The sequence below is a fragment of the Rhamphochromis longiceps genome, linkage group LG16 (assembly GCF_057381845.1).
Source record: "Rhamphochromis longiceps isolate RC_006_pf linkage group LG16, R_longiceps_female_GT1.1, whole genome shotgun sequence".
NCBI classification, from domain to species: domain Eukaryota; kingdom Metazoa; phylum Chordata; class Actinopteri; order Cichliformes; family Cichlidae; genus Rhamphochromis; species Rhamphochromis longiceps.
In genome coordinates, this window is record NC_140572.1 from 28,459,353 (window position 1) to 28,479,562 (window position 20,210).

The 20,210-nt window shown below is 41.1% G+C and overlaps 2 protein-coding genes across 2 annotated transcripts; one reads left to right on the top strand and one right to left on the bottom strand.

Annotated features, from left to right (window-relative positions):
- Window positions 1–361: 361 nt before the first annotated feature.
- On the bottom strand, window positions 362–1,889 carry LOC146651330 (E3 SUMO-protein ligase ZBED1-like). Its single transcript, XM_085385547.1, has 3 exons — window positions 1,452–1,889; window positions 1,023–1,275; window positions 362–858 (listed from the first exon to the last, which is right to left on the bottom strand). The coding sequence occupies exons 1-3, from the start codon at window positions 1,835–1,837 to the stop codon at window positions 442–444; spliced, it is 1,056 nt and encodes a 351-aa protein (XP_085241673.1). The 5' UTR covers window positions 1,838–1,889; the 3' UTR covers window positions 362–441.
- Window positions 1,890–17,037: 15,148 nt separating this feature from the next.
- Window positions 17,038–19,876, top strand: LOC146651331 (uncharacterized). Its single transcript, XM_085385207.1, has 3 exons — window positions 17,038–17,658; window positions 17,832–17,869; window positions 18,514–19,876. The coding sequence occupies exons 1-3, from the start codon at window positions 17,405–17,407 to the stop codon at window positions 18,588–18,590; spliced, it is 369 nt and encodes a 122-aa protein (XP_085241333.1). The 5' UTR covers window positions 17,038–17,404; the 3' UTR covers window positions 18,591–19,876.
- Window positions 19,877–20,210: the final 334 nt, after the last annotated feature.

The window sequence follows — 20,210 nt, forward strand, 5'->3', positions numbered from 1 at the left end:
TTTTTAATTAATTGATCTAATTAATCTCTTTTTTAATCTCACCTAAAAATAGCTGAGGAAAGCCCTCAACTTATTGTGGCAGACCAAAAGACTGATATAACAAAGAAAGTGACTTTATAAAGTCATTTATTGTTTAACAAACGTTAAACAGATGCAACCATTTACATACTGTTGTATTCTTTTGTAAAATAAGTGGAAAAATAAATACAAATAAAATCAAATAAATTAAGTGCTGCAAGTTAGCACATCAGAGTTGCTCTTTTCTGAGCAATACAGCACTGAAATTCCTCTGCTTCAGATAATGAAAAATAAAACTGACATTGCAGTGCTGCAAGTTAGCACATCAAAGTATTCTTCCATCACAAAAAAAAGTGCTGAACATCAAGCAATCTATTCTAGTAGGCTACAAATGACACAGCAGCTATGCTGACCACATGTGTCTCATTTCTTCTTCCTCAGCCAGTCGCTAAGACACACCAGCCTGGTAACATTTTCTGGAAGCAAGGCTGCCCTTTTCTTTTGCACTATGTGGCCTGCAAGGCTAAAGAGTCTCTCACAGGGTACAGAGGTAGCTGGGGAGGCCAGGTACTTTTGTGCTAGGACTGACAGCTTTTCATAGACTCCTGAGTGAGCATACCACCACTGCAGGGGACAGTCATCAATACTGATGCTGGGTTCTGCTCTGTAGCGCTGCAGCTCTCCAGACTCAATTCCATCTTCTGAGTCAGAGTCAGACCCCAGAAGGAGTTCGCTCCTCCTCTTCTTCTGAGCTGGTCCATCATCCTCTGTGGAGGGCTGGAGACTATCTGCTCTTCTGGGCTCTGCTGCCTGGAGCATATTCTCCAGAATGGTCCACACCTGAATGAATGAATGAATGAATGAATGAATGATTGTGATTAAAACTAAGTGCTTTTTTTTATTTTATTTAATCTTGTAAAGAACTTTGTGTTCCATATAATAAATAAAAGTTTGATTTGATAATGAATTGGACTCATTAGTCCAGCTTAACCTTATTGTCCTACCTGTTCCCTCTTTTCTCTTGGAAGACATTTCAAATCCTTAAACCGTGGATCCAATGCTGTGGCCACCTCGAACCATATCTCGTTGCCATTAGCTCGTCGTGCTGCCAGATCCTTCTGGAAGGCATTCTTGAACTTCACCACGTAGGCAGGATCATCATCAGTAATGTCCATGACACGGTACAGATGGCGAAAAGCAGGCAGCACTACAGAGCAAGAGACGTAGGCCTCACCACCCAGCAGCTCTGTCACATACCTGCAGAGGTGGAGAGGTTTGCTAAATAAACCTAGCTGGATTCATTTAAATCAAAGTGTAACTGATTTCCAATTTAATTGTCCTTAAAAGTTCCTTGTTATGTTCATTAATTTTGATTTTACACATGTAACAGTAGTTTATATAATTAAAATGGGAAGGTGTTTATTTGAACTTACTTGCATGGTTCAAGCAGGAGCTCCAGCCTCTGCAGTTTCGCCCACTCAGCTTCGGTTGGCAAGACCAACCTGTGGTTCTGTTGGTCCAACGTAGCCTGGACAGCCTCTCGGTTACATAGGAGGCGTGAGACCATTGCGAGAGTCGAGTTCCACCTGGTGGGTACATCCTGTATAAGTTGATCGCTCTTCTTTCCGAGTGCTACTTGTTGTTGGTTAAGTTCTGTGGTACTCGCAGGGCTTTGTTTAAAATGACCAACAATCTTGCGGCACTTTGCCAGTACACCGACAAAACCACTGCTATCGAGACATACCGTGATGGTCCTCTGGAGAATGTGAGCATTGCAGGCGATGTGCTCATATGGAAGTGCTCTCATAGCAGCCAGCATGTTTGCTGCGCTGTCTGTGCCAATGGTGGATATCTTGTTTTCAATACCCCAGTCATTTGCTACCCTTGAGGAACTGTTCGGCGCATTTATCAGCAAAGTGCCTGGTTTCTGTTCTCATGACGGTCAGTGCAAATGAGTTGAGGTTCCACTCACTATCAATAAAGTGTCCAGTCACCCCAAAATAGCTGTGGTTGCCAGCTGAGGTCCAGTGATCTCCGGTTATAGCAACACAGTTGGGAGAATCCTCCGCCAAAATCTCAAGTTTGTTTTTCTTTTCGCCGTCGTACATTTTGCTGATTTTGGTCGTTACTGTAGTCCTGCACGGCGGCTTGTATGACGGGTCATTGGACGCAATTTGCAACACCTCTGTCAATCCTTCGTCCTCTACTATATTTATCGGCCTACAGTTCATCGCTATCCACTTGGCAATAACATTAGTCAGCCTGTCGGTCGCAGACTTGCTCATACGAGGGGTATTCTCTAGTTTTGTTTGGCGAAAAGCTTTGCTCTGGCTTGCTATATTGCTAACGTCTTCACTGCTAGCTGTTGCTGCACTCGCGGCTGGGTGCTTTGCGTTGAGGTGATAGGCCAAACTTGAGCTGCTTCGGTGGTAAGCAAACTCCTTCTTACACTCTAGGCAGACCACTTTACCTTTGTCAATGGTGCCGTCGGGGCGTTTATGAAATACAAATTTCCCGTTCATTGGGCCAACAACTCTCAGATGCGCCTCCATATCCACACTGTAAGCTAATCACCACTTCTCACCTTGACCTCACGACGTGACTCCACCCCCAACAAGTCAAGCACAAGGAGCCCAGCACATAAAAACGGATTTTATAACATAGCAACTCTCATACAAGATCAATGACGTCAAGAGATTAAAAATTAGATTAACGAGATTAAAAAACATAACGCGCTAAATAGCATTGTAATTAATTAATCGCAATTAACGCGATAATTTGACACCCCTAGTTCAAGTGCTTGCTCGTGGTTATGAGGGAGCTTTGGTCGTAGAGATCTGAAAGGCAGGGGAGCCACCCACCTGTTTTCTTGGTCCTTATAGACCTCTTGCTCCATGATGTGGATGAACTGTCCGTCCTCTGTTGAAGGAGCTTCTTTGTCGTCGTCCTTTGTTGTCTGGAACACATTACAGTCTAAGGTGGCCCATTTCTCACTAGCAGGGAGATGTTTGCATGTTAGGGGAAATGAGGGGGAGCTATCACTACTATACTTCTCTTTTACATAGTAATCGTTTGGGCATGGCTGAAAGAGAGAAGGACGTCCATTTTTCAGTACGTTAGTGTAGCAAGAGCTGATAACCGTAGGTCTGTGGACATCTCCAATGCACACATCTCCTACAATAACCCAACCCAGATCCAACTTCTGGGCATAGGGTGCGTTTTGTGGGCCATTCACTTGTCTTCTGACCTTATGAACTCTGATGATATCTCTGCCTAGCAAGAGCAGGATGGAAGCTTGGGAGTCCAGCTTTGGAATGTGTTTTGCAAGGGCCTTCAAATGACTGTGGTTTAATGCTACCTCTGGTGTTGGTATTTCTGCGCGGTTATTTGGGATCTCGTTGCATTCAATCAGTGACGGCAAAGAGAGTGTGACACTCCCGTTAATGGGTTCGATCACAAAGCCACGTGCTTGTCTGCCTTCTGTCTCTTGTGTTCCGGCACATGTCTTCAAAGTGTATGGTGAAGGAGGCCCTGCAATGTTGAATAGGTCGAAAAACTCGGTACGTGCAAGTGATCTGTTGCTCTGATCATCTAATATTGTGTATACCGTAACTGCAGCTTCAGGGCAGTCGGTTGGGTACACCCTGGTCAGACATATTTTTGAGCAGGAACGCCCTGCGGGATAATTTCCGCAGACCTCAGTACATGCTGTGGAAACATCACCTTCATTCAGGTTGGAATTTCCCTCCCCGCCCTGATCTGGTGCGGAATGTGCTGTGTTGGTGGACCATGGGGCAGATCCAGGGTGGAGGGCTGCAATGTGGCTCTTGCTTCCACACTCTGAGCAGGAGATGTCGTCTTCACAATTCCTTGCCAAATGTGTGGCTCTGCAGCACCTGTAACATATTCCGTACCTTTTTAAGAGTGCTTTCCTTTCTTCCATTGGCTTCTCTCTAAACCCGCGACACCTGGGTAAGGGGTGGGGTTTGTTGTGTAGCGGGCAGCGCTCTGCTGGATCATCTCTAGTGGATGACTCGCTTCCAGATTGGGTGCGAAACGATGCAGTCCTTGTACCGTTGAAAAGGGGCCGAGGATCCGGCGAGACCCTCGTTTTAAAAACTGCCACAGCTTTGTGACCTTCGGCTTTAGACGATTGCTTACTGCCTAATAACTCACTACTGTATGCTGTCTGTGTGAGGCCAGGGTCGTTGCGCATCCGTGCTTCCCGACACACAAAGTCTACAAAGAAACCGAATGGGGGATAGGGAGCCCCGCGATCTTCTTTGTACTTAAAGCCTAAAGAAAGCCATTTTTCCTGGAGATAAAATGGCAGCTTCTGGACGACAGGGGTAACACCACGAGGGGTATCCAGATAACTAAGCCCAAGCAAGTCACCATCTTCTTTGGCAGCCTGTATCTCCGACAGCAAGTCTCCCAGCTCTCTTAGTTTACGACCATCTCTGTTTGGAATCTTGGGAAAGTTGTCTAATCTTTTCAAAAAGGCACCCTCGATGACCTCTGGTGCACCGTAGCACTCATTAAGCCTGTCCCACATAGCTCTGAGTCCGTTAGCTGGTTGGTTCGCATACACGGATCGTATTCGTCTGGCATGTTCAGCTGAGTCCTTACCTAGCCATTTCACGAGGAGGTCAAGCTGTTCACTTGGTGAGAGGTTGAGACCTCTGATGGCATTCATAAACGATGTTTTCCAGGCTCTGTAGCATTCGGGACGGTCGTTGAAGTGAAGGAGCCCTGTAGTCACCAGTTCACGTCGAGCCATAAATCTAACAAGGTCTGACATGTTCTGCTCCATTTCTAGTGGAGTGTACAGTGGGCCCCTTTCCCGGCATGTGGTCTCATGTGGGTGACCGGAGTTGTCTGGGGTTGTGATATACGCCGCGCCGGTGTAGCCGCTGTCCAGAGGCTGTCGTGCATAATTGACCGTTGGTTCTTGTTTAGGGGTGTAGGTCTCACTTTGATCAGCTTTGCCTGGGAAATGATCCTTTAGATTTGCTATTATGGGTGTGGTTTGGGTTTGGATGTGTGGTGTCGCAACTGGCTTGAGGCTTGGTCGAAAATGTACATCAGATCCTGGCGTAAAGATCTTGGAGTAGGAGTCTATGGTCGGTGAATGCTGAAGGAGTTTCGTCTCCGTGTTATCATTGGAGGTTTCTAGAATGGGCGTGGTTTGGCTGCCGTGTGAGGCACCCTTCACATATTCTCTTGTGCGCGTTACTGGGTCGTCAGCAGGAACATCTATCTCACTAAGACCCTCGCCATCATCTTGGATCGCTGCAGCCTCCAAAACTTCTGCTTTTGCTTCTGCAGCTGCAGCCCTTTTTTCCATGCGTACTTTATCTAATGACGCTTCAAGACGTATTTTTCGAAGCTGCATAGAAGCTTCCAGTTCCGCTTGCTGCAGCTTCAGATCGTTCTCTTTATCCACAAATGCTGCTTCAGCCTTAGCCGCCTCAGCTTCTGCACGTGCTTGTGCAGCGGCTGCCTTACTTGCAGCTGAGCTCCTGGTATGCCTGGAGGAGCCAGATATATTAGATCTGGTTTTCATTGATGCGCTGGTTCTCTGCGACATGTTGCTGTCGATTGGATTTCTTCCTACATCTGAGCTGTTTCCGGAGGATAGCTCTAATTGCTGTCCAGTTCCCCACGAGACTGGTCTTTGAGAGGCTGTCGTTTTACTGTAATGTCCTCTGCCTCTAACGCCTTGCTAGAGTCGACATTCAGACTAAACTCCTCTTCAAAATGACCACGCAGACAAGAGGGTTTGACTTCACTCCCTTTACTTAGGCCAGTTGAAGTAGGGTAAAACTGAGAAACAACATGACATGAAATGCTCTTAGAAACCATAGATGAGGAGAAATACACAATAACAGTACAATGACTTGTTTAGCCGAAAGCGTTAGCTAATTCCCTCTTTACAAACGTTTCTATTAAGCAAACACTGCAATCACATTTCTTCAAGTAGATTGTTCATTAGTAAAGATGGAACAGAATTACATACCGACAATGCCCTTAAAGACCGTCTTAAGGGAGACAAATGCCACTACAGCAGCGGACGGGAGAACGGGAGAAGTCCTTTCCCCAAACAATAACATGCGCTTTCTGATGACATCATAGAACAGAGACGGATTTGAGCACGTTACACCAGGTCATGCCAAAAGGGGGCACTAAAGAGTAACTTTCTCAGGGAAAATCTATTTAAACAGAATACGGTTACATGGTGACAGAACAACCAGACTATTATCAGTAACTAAGGAGAACAATATACATCAAGTAACACATCTTGCTTTCTCCAGCCGCCATGCGCAACCATGTGCACAATTTACTTTTTATCTCAAACAAACCTGACATTAAAATATATATACTCAACACCTGATCATCTTCTTTGAAAGAATTCTGGACACAGCTCAAGAGCAGTGGATGGTGGGGGTGTTTAGCAGGAAAGCAGTTTGCGTCACTGGCTACATTTCCCCAGGCTTGGGAATGAATTGCAGGATACAAGATTCTAAGGGGACTTTTGTTGGGCATAATACTGAGTAGTTGAATCACTGAAATGAATCACAACCAGATTTTTCAAACAAAGGTAATGAGTAAATAATTTTTCTTAGGTAGATCCATGTTCAGCCACTGGAACTGTCTTTAAATTAAAAACATAAATAAATAAAATTAAAATAATTATTTATGATGTATATGTAGTAATGCAATTTTATATGCTTTTTTTCTTCTGTTATTGCCTCTCAGACTTTAAACACCTCGTTCTCCTATGAGACTGAACTTAGATTTCCAGACTTCCAGTGTTGGTAAAAAGGTGCTGATGAACAGATTGATAAATTATCTCTCTCTCTCTCATTCACTCTTTCTCTGTTTTGGCTGGATGCATATCAGCAGCTTCCTTTCTGTTTGTCAAACATATGAATAATAATCACACACCATGCTAATCCATTGTTTCTTTCTACCTGTATTCTTTGGAATTCATGCATACTTAAACTGCTATTATTCTGATATGGGTCATTTCGTGATAACAATAGAGGCTGCATTCCCAAGTCTGTGGTATCGCCTTTGTCTCCTCTGCAGTTTAATTGCCCACATGTACCACAGATCCTGTTCACTGTATGATATCAGCATAGAGATTTTCAGAAATATGAAAAAAATGTATAATTTTGTAGTTCAGACATGTCACGAAAACTAAACGTTGTCAAACTACAGTTGACCAGAAAAGTTATTTAGTATCATTTGTTGTGACCAAAAGCTGTGTTTCTCAAACTGCAGAAATAAAACAATGAAACAATATGAGAATTGCAAATTGATGATCATATTATCCTTTACCAACTGTTCTACCACAGCCAACATTGCAAAGGAATGGAGTATTTCCCCCTTGTATTGGTCCTGGTAATTGAACTTTGATTGCAGCAATTTCCATCCACCGGATAATTGGCTTTATGGCTGTACCTCACCATATTGTTGGTATTTACAGTATGATAAACAAAATTTAGGACATGGAAATACAGGGATACATTCAGAGGGGATTTGCTTTAACAAGAATATTAACATGCAGAGATAATGGAAAAACAGCAGTCCAGACTGGCAACAAAACAGACCAAGTGAAAAAAGAACAGAGAATGGTAGTAGATGTGCAACAACCTTGAAGATGTGGAGGACAAGAAAGGCATGAAAAAGTGTAGCATTAGTGTAGCATTACACAAAATATTCAGTTTATTGAGATTGACATTCATTCACAAATGCCATACTAAACACAGTATAAAGAAATGAACATAAATTTTCCATAGGTCATTATAAAATCACAACTTTACAGCCCTCTGTAACACCACCACTCAGTGGGCCCATGCAGGAGTCTCTTTTTCATGTCATTAAAGATACTATTATTATTTATTTAGTAAAATAAATCCAGGAATTATCGAATGATGAGCCACTGTGGTCCAAATACAAACTATAAGCAGGCAGGGATCAAATGAGTACAACCTTTCACTGAAGGTAACTATAATTGTATATGTATATAATATTATGTTATATTATGTAATAAAACACAAAACTACACAAAAAGCACTATAGTGTAATCGTGAAGTGCAAACTGAGTCCACGACAGCAGTGTGTTAGCACTCACACACACACACTGCTAACAAAACTTCGGTCTTAGCAAACATCTACATAGACAGCATGCTAGCGCAAAACTAGCGTGTGATTAAACAACACAATTGAATTGGTAATTAGCTGTTAACTCCCAATATATATAGTGCGTCTATAGTGTGATGGAAAGGAACAGGTGCCTTAATAATAACAAGACACAGTGTTATTGTGGCAATGTGTTTATAAGGCACCCAATCCAGACACTTTTATCGTGTCTAGGCATTTTAAGCTTTTCATGTATCTTTTTGCTGTCAAGCAAAAAGGTTAAGGTCAGGTCTAAAGTCAAGGATAGTGTGTTTTCTATGGTGTGAAATTACGTGAAAAGCAAGACATTGTCTTGGCATACCATTTGTACCTGATTTCATCACATCACGCTGCATCAAAGGCTCTGTACTGTGAGTTGTTCCTCTGATTAGCACAACCCATTTTTAGAAGCTTCATTTACATCATATAAAGTTTAACTTTTTCTCCGTGTCCTCCATCTGAACCCTGTGTTTATCTCTGAAGCAAACCATCCTCCTTCCTCATTCTGTACATTTCAAAGGAAACATGAGCTACTAATTTGCATAATCCAGAATGTACTGTGTCTGTATGTGTGTGTGTGTGTGTGGATGTGTATTGGAATGAGCACTGACTTATTCTCTGCATTCCCACATCTAATTATCCCAACTGGCCTGGGAACAGGGCCCACTCAATGAGCAAGAGAAAGAAGCTGGTCACACATGAAAATGGAACAGACAAAAACCAGTAGCTCTGCAGAGAAAGGCATAGAGTAAACGAAATATAAAGAACTCTATTCAGAACTGGGTCAATGTTTTCTATAGCTCCATCCATTTTTTTGGCAAGCCTGACAAAAATATATCCAAAACTGGCTGACCCAGGCAATTATGAAACCACAACTGCATAGTAGGTACCTTGCAGTTTTGTGAGAATTGAAAGCCTCACTTTTTTGGCTACACTTGATTAGTTGCACATGTAGCGGGTTTGCTGAACAATCAGTACATCATACATTTCAGTCATTTTAAGTAAGGTGACCCAGAACATATGGCCTAGATTTAACTATACCTTAAAGAAGTCTTAAAGAATTAATAATAGTATTGATTGTAAAAGGAACACTGGTAGCAACATTACACAATTACAAAATCCAAACCTTTTAAATTGTAATTGATTTGAAATATTACGTGTAACATAAGTTCTGTCTTTTATATCCTCAGAAATACAAAGTTTATTAGTGGATTTTGTTAGGACTTTTTCAAACTGTAGCTGCAGTCTCAACTCTTCCTAGAAAGTTGAAGGAAAATGCAGTACAAGCGATTCACCATACAAGAACAGTAAGAGCCTTTTCTGGGATGATGATAAAAGAACATCAGAAGTTTTTTTCCACCAAAAGTCTGTCAGTATCTTCATCTTTGGTTCAACTGAGTTACAATAGAGACTCCACAAACAGGGCAAACAGAAACTGGCAGAAGCAGACAGACAGGCTCTCAGACTACTGAGAGCCCAAGCTTGGCAGAGATCCGATCCACATGAGAGCCTTCTTAGATCAGAATCCTGCCTTCACTTAGGTATGCAGATCCACTACCACCTCCCCTCCTCAACACCCCTCTCTCCATCATCTCCATGCCTTCCTTCATCTTAGCCTCCCCCTCATTAAAACTCTTAATTGACTCATTCACACCTGCTCATGCACTGACTCATTTGGGACAAGCTTCCACCACCAGAGCAGATTTTCTCATCAACTACGAGTTCACTCCGGTGCACACTGTCCTTCACTCACCCTACAGGGCAAGACAATGATCTGAGACTGTGTGTGGGAGTGGGTGAAGGTAAATGTGTTTAATGTGGTCAATATGAGAGACACATAAACAAATGTATTAATTTAGGACGTATCTAAGCCATTCATTCAGAGGCCAATCTAAGGTGAAAAATATAATTCTAAGTTACATCATGTGTTCTAGTTTCTGGACTTTTTAGACTGCTTCATGGCCGGACATACAGAATTTTGTCATGGCATCCTTGGACACCCAGCATACAGTATAAAATAGTGGACATACGAACACACAAAGATGATCTAGTTATAATATAAAACAAACTGATTGCTTAAGGCAAAGTGGGGGGAGAAATGGAAAATATAATTTGAAAAAAAAACCCCACTATATTATAAAGATCACAGGTTCACTTTTGGATGGGATAAACTTTCAAGTCTTTAATTTCTGTCATTTTCCTTCTCTCCCAACCTTCCTTTTTCCTTTGTCCTGCCTGTACCATCACTAATAAATGCCTAATCAAAATCACATTTCCTAAATGTAGATGGTAACCTTTTAGAAGCAGCAGGAAATGAGATTTCCCAAAATACACCACAGAAGCAGGTCAGTGGAAGTAAATGGCCAGTTGTTAAGTGTCCAAACTGCCATCCGTCACACAAAGACATATCCTGTCCTGCCAAGGTCTGTGTCACAAGTACATCATTCTATCTCGCTGGTAATGTTCTTTCTTTCTCTAGGCAGCCTGTAACTGTGTCTGTCCTCACTGCTGCATTTACCTTTTAAGTCTTCAACTTATTCAGTTCCACAAATTAGGTCCTGGAAACTGCACAGAACAGTCTCAATCATGATGTAAGCTCACTTCTTAGCCTCAACTGTTGCTGCTTGCCATCTCTTTTGGTGCATTTAGCCTTCTTTGTTCCTTTTTAACCACAATGCCAGTGAATTCTGTAGCTGTTTTAAGGCTTTAATATGCCATCTTTGTGTAAGAGTTCACAATGCATGGTAAAGTATGGGTCGTAGCAGGGTAAATTTGATTTATTTTCATGGGCCACTATCAGACATTGCAAACCATTTTTAGGGACTGCAAACTGTACACCACATAACACTCTCTATATTTAGACTTTTGAAATATGTAATCCTCAAGGTCAATAACGTATGAGGCCCCCTTCTAGAGTTTATAAAGTATAGAGAGATTTGTATGTGACGTCTCTAAAAACTACTTGATGGATTGCCATAAAATACTGTACAAACATTAACTTGTTCTTTAGGTTGGAATGTTGTCTCCTGACTTTCAACCAGTATCAGGTGAAATTTTATGTTTATCCAATCCTTTACTTTCTGAAAAAAAAAACTAATGGAATTCAGCTCAGTTTCAATGCCTCACAGAGGTGCAAGCACAACTGCAAACTCAGGTTTGCATCAGAAATGATTTAAATCACAAAAACATGAATTTGATTTGCAGATCTATTTCATATATATTTGAATTTTCATATTATATTTTGATATATTTGAAACGGTTAAACCATTGCAGGTGTTGTAACACCTGCAGAATTGAAGATAAACTTAATTATGTAAATACACACTTTTTAGGACATCAAGATTAACAGGAAGTTAAGAGTTTTGTATGTGCTCTTTGTGCTTTGACTAATTTGATATACTTATATTTTCATACAATGGGAACATTTGGATTGTCTCACATTTTGCTTGGGACTAAGTTGCTTTATAGTGGGGTTAGTGTTTGTGAGGTTACACGTATGTTTATGTGTAAGTAAGAGTTAGGCAAAGGTAGAGTTTAAACCAGAGTAACGATTATTGTATATGATGCAAATGTTAGTTGTAGGTCTCTATTGGATGAAAACTGCAGTCAGGAAGGTAAAATTCACCACCCCTCAACCTCAATACATTTAATATTGGTAAAAGTTATTAACTCTGAATTGTAATATTTCAGCAATTGTTAACACTACCCAGCTGTCATGCCATGACATCCAATAATGTCATAGCACAGGAAGCAATAGCTGTTACTTCCTGAAGGTTCCAATTCACAGTCCTTCTGTCATGGTCCTGTGTTGGTGACCCAGTGTTTCTGAGTTTTGTACATTTTTTGTGTTTAGATTTCCACTGTAGTGTTTTTTTCTCACTGTCTCTTGCTCCCTTGCCCTTTAGTATTTCCTGAGTCCAGTTATAGGTTTTGTCATGTGGCTTCCCTGTGTTCTGTATTTCCTGTTCCTTTTATAGTCCCTGTCCTGAGTCTAGTGTGTCTGGTTTTGCTCCCCCTTGTCTCGTCAGCCCTGATTTGACCCAGCAGTGTTTCCCTCCTGTCATCCCCTGATTGCTCCCTCTGTATATTTAAGGCCTGTGTTTCTCTGTGTCAGTGTCGCGTCGTTAACATCTGCTCGCCCTCATACTACGCTGTGTGTACTGTTTACCTGCTTGCCTGTCTGTTAGTATAGCTAGTTTTCTGCCCAGTCTGCAATCCACAATAAAGTTGTGCATTTTGAGTTCACCTTGCCTCTGTGAGTCCTGCATTTTGGGTCCTTTCCCTGCTTTTTTCCACACAGCCATGACACCTTCAAGGTCTCAGTAAGACCCATTTGAGAATACCACAGTGTTATTTTGTACTTGACCACATGGAAATAATGTCAAGTTTCCTCACATGATTGCAAATTTTAAAAAATGATTTTGACAGCATAATCCTTCTGTTTGATGTATCATCTGGAATTATAATTTATTATTGCATTTCACAAGGCATGCCACAAAACTATGAAGCTCAGTTTAAACGGAAAAAACAAACGGAAATCTTGAGGAAAAAAAGGGAAATTAAACATTTCATCCTGCAAAATCTCGAATACTAAACACATGCATGCATCACACCTATGCTATTAATGACAGCATTTGCAACTTTCAATATTTGATGTTATCTACAATCCTTAGATCCTCCTGACGACACTGATATAAGAACTTCCACCTCCCCCTCCCCTGAGTTCAGTGCTGTACTCTGCCCCCTCTGTAGCCCCTACTTCACACCACTCAAAGATTAGTTCTCCCTGAGTGGAGCTCACTCCAAGAAAATTGACTCATTAACAGCCAACGAAGCCACGCTAAGGGCAATCTGACTCTGTCTGCGATTAGGCCACACAAGGCCCTTAATCTGCCTAGTGGATGATGGACACTGGTGGAGAAATTGAAACCGTCTATGCCAGGACAGCCCTGTGTTATTATAACATAAAGAACAGTTATTAAAATGTCTGCAGCATGGGGGAGTCAATCCTAATAAGCTCCACAGTGCTGCCTCTGCTCTCTCTGTACACTTCCTCATTTCCTTGTCATTTTATCTCTCTTTTTTTCACATACACTCTCTAAACTCTTATTTCAGTCCCTCCCCCGTGTATGTCCCATAAAAGTGCTGTGAAGAAGAATATTTATCCCTGGTGTGATGTTCTTCATTGACAATGAATACCAAATTCACCCTTCTGCTGGACAGATGCCATACAATATAGTGTTCAAGCTGTTCAATGTGTTCAATATTGTACTGCAGTCATGATTCTTTCTTTCTTTTTTTTTTGTGATATTAGGTCCAAAGGGCTTTTTTTTTCTTTTTATAACAATAGGGACAAGTTAAACCTTACTACAGCATCATTTGTGTCAGCAGTGTTTTGGCCAGATTGTTGTGTTTTATAAAAGTGTCAAAGATAACTTTGGCGAAGATTCAAACCAAGTAGTAGTAGTAGTAGTAGCAGTTCTTAGTGGTTTAAACACTAGCACAAAAGCATACATCGAAGGGTCCACCAGATGTTCAATTTAGACATGGCGCTCCGGAGCCTCAAACTCTTTTCAATATCTATAAGGAACTCTTGAAAAATGCTGGGAGAATAGAAAAACTTAGCTTCTATATGCAGACAACCATTTTTGCATAGTAAGTTGAGGAACTATGGACTGAAAATGTAATACGCCAAAACAGAAATTCGTCCAATACCTAGATAGACTCCAGCGAGGACACACAGATCCTGCGGTCAAGAGAAAAAAGGAACAACCTTAAACATGTCCTTAAGTGTTTACACCGATCAATTTATCACCGATCTAATGTTCGCTGACGATAGCGCCATTTTTGCCGAAGACGACACCGAGGCGACTCGCATCCTCTATGACATCGCCCGGCACTCCAAACCGTACGGCCTCAAGATTAACACAGAGAAGACCAAAGTCCTGACCACCGACGGCTCACCAGCGATCGTCCACCTCGACGGTGTGCAGATCAAACAAGTCCAACAATTTAAATATCTGGGGTCTCTCGTCGAGGAGAAGAAAGTGGCATCATCAGTGGAGATACGCTCCAGAATTGGGCAGACGGCGGCAGCATTCGCTTCCCTGCACTGGTGCGTTTGGAAGAAGAACAACATCTCATTGTCTTTACCGAACCCTGATCTTGCCCATTCTACTTTACGGCGCAGAGACGTGGACAATGTTTAAACACGACCTGATATACCGCAAGCTCGAAGTTTTCCAAATGCGTTGCCTTAGATGCGTTCTCGGCGTTTCCCTTCGCGACCGTCATTCGAATGACACCATCCTCATCAGCTGCGGTAGCCAACTGACGATCGGCGACCTAATCCAGGGCCGCCGACTCCGTTGGTTTGGCCACATTTGTCGAATGGACCAGAGCCGCTACCCCCATGGCCTACTCTGGTTGATCCGCCCCACCGATTGGAGGGTGCATCGAAATGCACCAAAAAAGACATGGATGAAACAAATCCAGGATGATTTGAAGGCCCTTCGACTTGACCTCGAGCAGGCAAGAACCATCGCCTTAGATCGAAAAGCGTGGAAGATAATCGTTGGTCAAGCAACAGAACCTGTGGCACCTACAGCACCGTACTGGTTGCGCAGCCGACCATTGATTACACCACCAATTGAAATTCCTAGTGCATGTCTGCAGGATAGATTTAGGAGACATAAGGAAACTGATATTGTTCGATGAACAGATAAGATAAGAATATATCTTAGATAAGGAGAATGATAATGGATAAGACAAACTTTCAGTTTCTTTCAGCATCTATGATGATGGATAGACAAACTCAAAGGTGTCAAATCTCCAGAAAAGGTAACATGACAATGGTAATAATAACTACTTCCAAAGAACTCCAGCACAAACCAGTTACATCTATTATTATTACATCTACATTTTTAATATAAACGTTAACTTTTCCATTCATGTTTTAAACTGTTTTAATAAAAACATTTTGGAGGGACATGCAGATTCTTTTTTTCATCCATAATGCTAAGGAAGTGACACTCAACAGCTAACTAATGTTTCATTTTTCCTTTTATTCTTCATGCTCCTAACTTAAAGACCTAAGAAATGTCAATCTCCAGCCCAACAAACAATCATGAACAATCATCATAATTAATTCTATATTGACATGAAAGGAACCTATAGGGATTATACATTGCATGCTAAAGTCCAAGTTATCTGTTAATGGTTCATTTAAACCCTTTGCATTTTGTTGCCTCTTCAGATTGCTTAATTTGTCAACATGCCAGGCCGTTGCATACAATGCATAATTATCAAATGATTTATGTGTGGGGCGGCTAGAATAAAGAACTTTTCTCGCCGAGCACAGTATCATTGATGAAACTGCGAAAGGCATCAAGCTGTTAAAGATTTGTTTAAGGTTGTGTCACTAGGCATAGCAATGACTTATTTGCAGTAGATCACAGAGAGTCTTATACTCTCTTGATCAGAGTGCGTCACGATGGTCACACTCAGTGATCATAGATGAGTTATTGACCTCCCACAGAACAGAGGCTTTAGTGGAACTGCAGCAATTCATCACATGCCTCATGGCTAAGGATAAAAGGCTTTTCATAAGACACAAATTTATGAATTGAGGGAAACTCTGGCTTCCATTTTTCGTCCAGTACAAATGCTGTTTGCACTTCCACATGTAGTACAGCAAATTGCATTTAAGAGCATGACCGTTTTACATGCATTGAAGCTGAGAATCTCAACCGCCAGATTGACATTTGATTGATGTTGCTGATGTGAGTGCAAAACCAGCTCTCAATTCACCTTCCCATAAACTTCTAGGATTTGCAAAGAGACATTTTAAAGCAAAAAGTTGAACTGCAGTGCACATTGCATGTTAGAGGTGAAGTGTGACAGACAGATCATCAATTGTGACGAGTTTGTGCTTGGGTACCCTTCAGACTTACAAACATCAGGTCTCTGCTACAGCAACAGCTCAGTTCAAAAGAGGTTGAACTTGAAGAACTAATTTATCAACTTGAACTTTCTTGGCTTCATTTGACAGAAGTGTTTTTATCTCACCAAATGTAGAGGCAAAGCATTACCTGAAAACAGAGTCAACACTGTCAATCACAATGTAGTCCCAAAATGTATAGAGCTGAATGGGATGTGGCTAGAAGCACAATGCCTTGAAAGTTTTCTTTGAAATCTGCAGTTGTGATGTCATATCTATTTCTCTGTCTGTCTGTCTGTAGAAGTGTGTAGGGAAATTGCTATCTGTGTTGCCCTCTTGATGCACTTACCTTTTGGGTTAAATTGAATAAAAAATATATTTTAAATTCTATGTATTTTAATATATTTCAGAATGGAGGATTATCTCTGCCTCTTGTCATAGCCATTTTTTTGCAACACAAATGGGAATGGCAGCAGAAACACCTATCTTGAGGCTTTAGAACAGGACTTACAAACCAATGCGTAATATCACGTTAGCGACGCCCATCTTTTATACTATCTTTAGTCTTAATGATCCAATTTAGTATTAATGGCTTTTTTTCATAGCCAGTTTACCACTCCAAATGTTCAACAAAAATGTTGTCACATCAGGAATCCATAGGTTTTATTATGTCTAGAATTTCCTCTGCATCTGTTTGCAGTTTTCACCACAGAGAGTTCATGCAGTCCATCTTAAGTGAAACAGTTGCACATTCACCCACTAACAATTTAAGTACATCACCTGTTATTTCAAGTAACAAATATATGTGCCAGTGATTGTGTTTTTGTGTACTTTGATTGTTGTGTAAAAGAAGAACTTATTCTGACTTGTAGCTACATCTGTACATGTAAGATAAGATAAGATAAGATAAGATAGAACTTTATTAATCCCTCGGGTGGGTTCCTCTGGGAAATTCGATTTCCAAAAAAGCACAGCACCGACAGAAGTTACAGAGTTATACACACACACATATATATAAATACAGAGACAATATAAATAAAATATACGAAGGGGATAAATAGAATAATTAGGAATAAAAATAAAAATACAAGTGAATTGCACATTTCAAGTATTGAGTCTATTGCACCGTTGACTATTTACAAAAGTATTGCACAAAAGGTATTGCACAGTGAGGTGAAGAGGCACTACAGCTTAGTTGTTCCCTCCTTTGTCCTCCTGTTTCCCCTCCCTCTCCCCTCCAGAGAGGAGTTAAACAGTCTGATGGCGTGTGGGACAAAGGAGTTTTTAAGTCTGTTAGTTCTTGTCTTTGGGAGAAGCAACCTGTCACTGAACAGACTCTTCTGGTTGTTAATGGCCGTGTGCAGAGGATGCCTGGCATTGTCCATAATGTCCATCAGTTTCTTTAATGTCCTTTTCTCTGCCACTGTCACCAGAGTGTCCAGCTTCATGCCGACCACAGAGCTAGCCCTCCTGATCAGTTTCTCCAGCCTGGATGTAGGAGGACTACCCACAAGGTGAACCTGCTCAATTAGGTAGTACAAACAAAATGTGTGTATTCCTCACTGTTGGAGCAGGGACAGATCCTGATCAATAGCTGCCTTTCCAGGCAGAGCTATTAGCAAACAGTGCCATGCCTAATAACTGAGGGCTGACCTTTTGGTTTAATGCTTTCTCTCCTCGACTTCAGGCCCCAGCTACAATGCAATGGTGCAGCAAGGAGAAAAGGTGAGTGTTGTTTTAGTAGTTTGTAAATGTAATGCAGATTGATCACTGTCTTCCCAGTCTTGCAGCTGTTATTGCTATCGTCAAGGCTGCAGGGAATAAAAGGGACACGGCTGAAGTTCCATAGTGAAGTGATTCATGGACTTGCCTGTCTTTATTTATATTCAGTCATGGTATGTGTCTATAGAAGACCTGGTATTTTTACACTTGAAGTCATTTTCATCTTTCACACATAAGAATTTACGTGTTGCTACAGATCTCTTACATTTTGCCGTGGACAGGAACAATGTTTACCACAGGTGTATGTCTGCTACTGATCTGAACAAATATTATAGCAAACACTATTTCAAGAAGTTACATTTAAACACAGGACATAACAGACTCTTAAAATATGAAGATCTTGTTTTCTGAAACAAAAGTGACAATGACATAACATCAATCTGACAAACAAGATTCCAGCGCAACATCCAGTGACTGTCTTAGTTGAGCAGTAGTTTATCCGGTAATTCATACCCTGTACTGCTGCTCTTTGAGGATGTACTTTACATAAAGCACCAGATGGACATCTCCATTAGGAACCCTTGGCTAGGCTACTTGATCAGACTGTCCATCAAACTCTTTTCTCTCTGATCTCTGCTCTTCCACAGGCATGACCACTGACAGTAACTGCTTCAGCCCCCCTACAGTGAACACTCCTGCTGTGAGAAAAGCTGATATTCAATAATGATATCACTTCCACGGACTCTGTCTTGTTGGGGTGACAGGATGACGATGACTTGGAAAACTCACATTTATCTTAATGATAAATTGGCACATGGTTGGCGTATGACAGCTGGCAAACATTCTTGGAAGTGTGTGCATTTTTGTGTATTTGTGTCAAGTGAGCCAAGCAATGAGTATTGTGTTTCCCGTTTGGCAGCAGCTGCTCTTCTACAACACTGAGGGATTGTCAATAAACATCCATTTCTAGATTAGTCTTCTCTCCCACTTGGAACAACTAATTCCACACTATTTCCCAAGTGAAAAACATGTTTCGTTATGATTGCTCACAGAAATAATATAGCAAGAGGCACTGACTGTGAATTAAGTTGCAAATTACGTCACTTAGTCTACATTGGAGCAGTGTACATTCAACAGGATATTGAATCCAACCCTGCTATTAGTTTAGATAAATTATACTGTACATCAAGTCTTGGTTAGGGCATCCATAATTTGTGACTAGTTTGCTACTCAAGAGACTGACAGCCTGCTAATTGAGAGTTAATCAATCAGTATCTTAGTATCACACCCACAAAAGAAATTGTGATTACTGCTTGTATGCTTGTTGTTGGCTTCATTGCACTTAATTCTACATACAACGTTTCTATCTGCTTGGCGCAAAACTCATTTGTATTCAGTCAAATTGAAGCAGGAACACGAGAGGCGAGGCTCAAGCAGGATTAGGTTTGACAGTGCCCCTGAGACAATGGCAGGTAAACAGGCACTTCACAAGAGTGTACACAGTCATTTACAGCTTTTTGCCATAGAAAGATCCTAAGAACTCGCTAATTCAGCATTCTTACTCAATGAATGCCTTTGTTATTTTCCATTTTCTGCAATAAAACTGTAGAACTAAGGCAGCGATTCAAAAGGAAAATACAAATACACTAAAAGTTGAGAAGAAGTAAGGGCACTGATATATAAGCATGAAAGAAAAGAAATAGATTAATTCAATGAACAAATAGATTTCTCATGAACCTAGGCTGTATTTTTATTCATACTTTAAGGTCGGTCATACTTGTATGTTCTCCGTGAATGTGATGGTAATTTGCTCTCTATTTATTCCATGTATTTACCTAACTATCCTACTATGTATGGTACTATATTTTTTGGTATTTACAAAATAAAAATCTGTTACATATTAAGCACTTCACGATATATTAAAAGCTGATTGAACAGTGTAGATCAACTTCTTTCCACTTTCAACTCAAATGCACTGTCACAGTTTAAAAGGTGTTGAAGCCGCATCAATCAGAAGTGATGTCCTAAAAATAAACAGTCCAAACACAGCTGTGATCTTTGTGAAAAACTCAGTGTGTGTGTGTGTGTGTCAGGAAATAACAGCCAGTGAAGTGGGAGTGTGTCAGCTCAGCTGTAGTGTCAGCAGATGGAGAGGGAAAAGCATAGATAACACAGCTGGTCTTGTGCTGCACCACTCATATTGATCACTGGGAAGTTTAACATAATTTCCTACCTCAAGGTTTCTCGTGTTTGTCAAAACACTCAAAATAGATTTGTATGGCTTTGATTATAGAGATATTGCTTATTCTAACAGAGAGGACTAGCTACTATAAGCCAGTTTAGT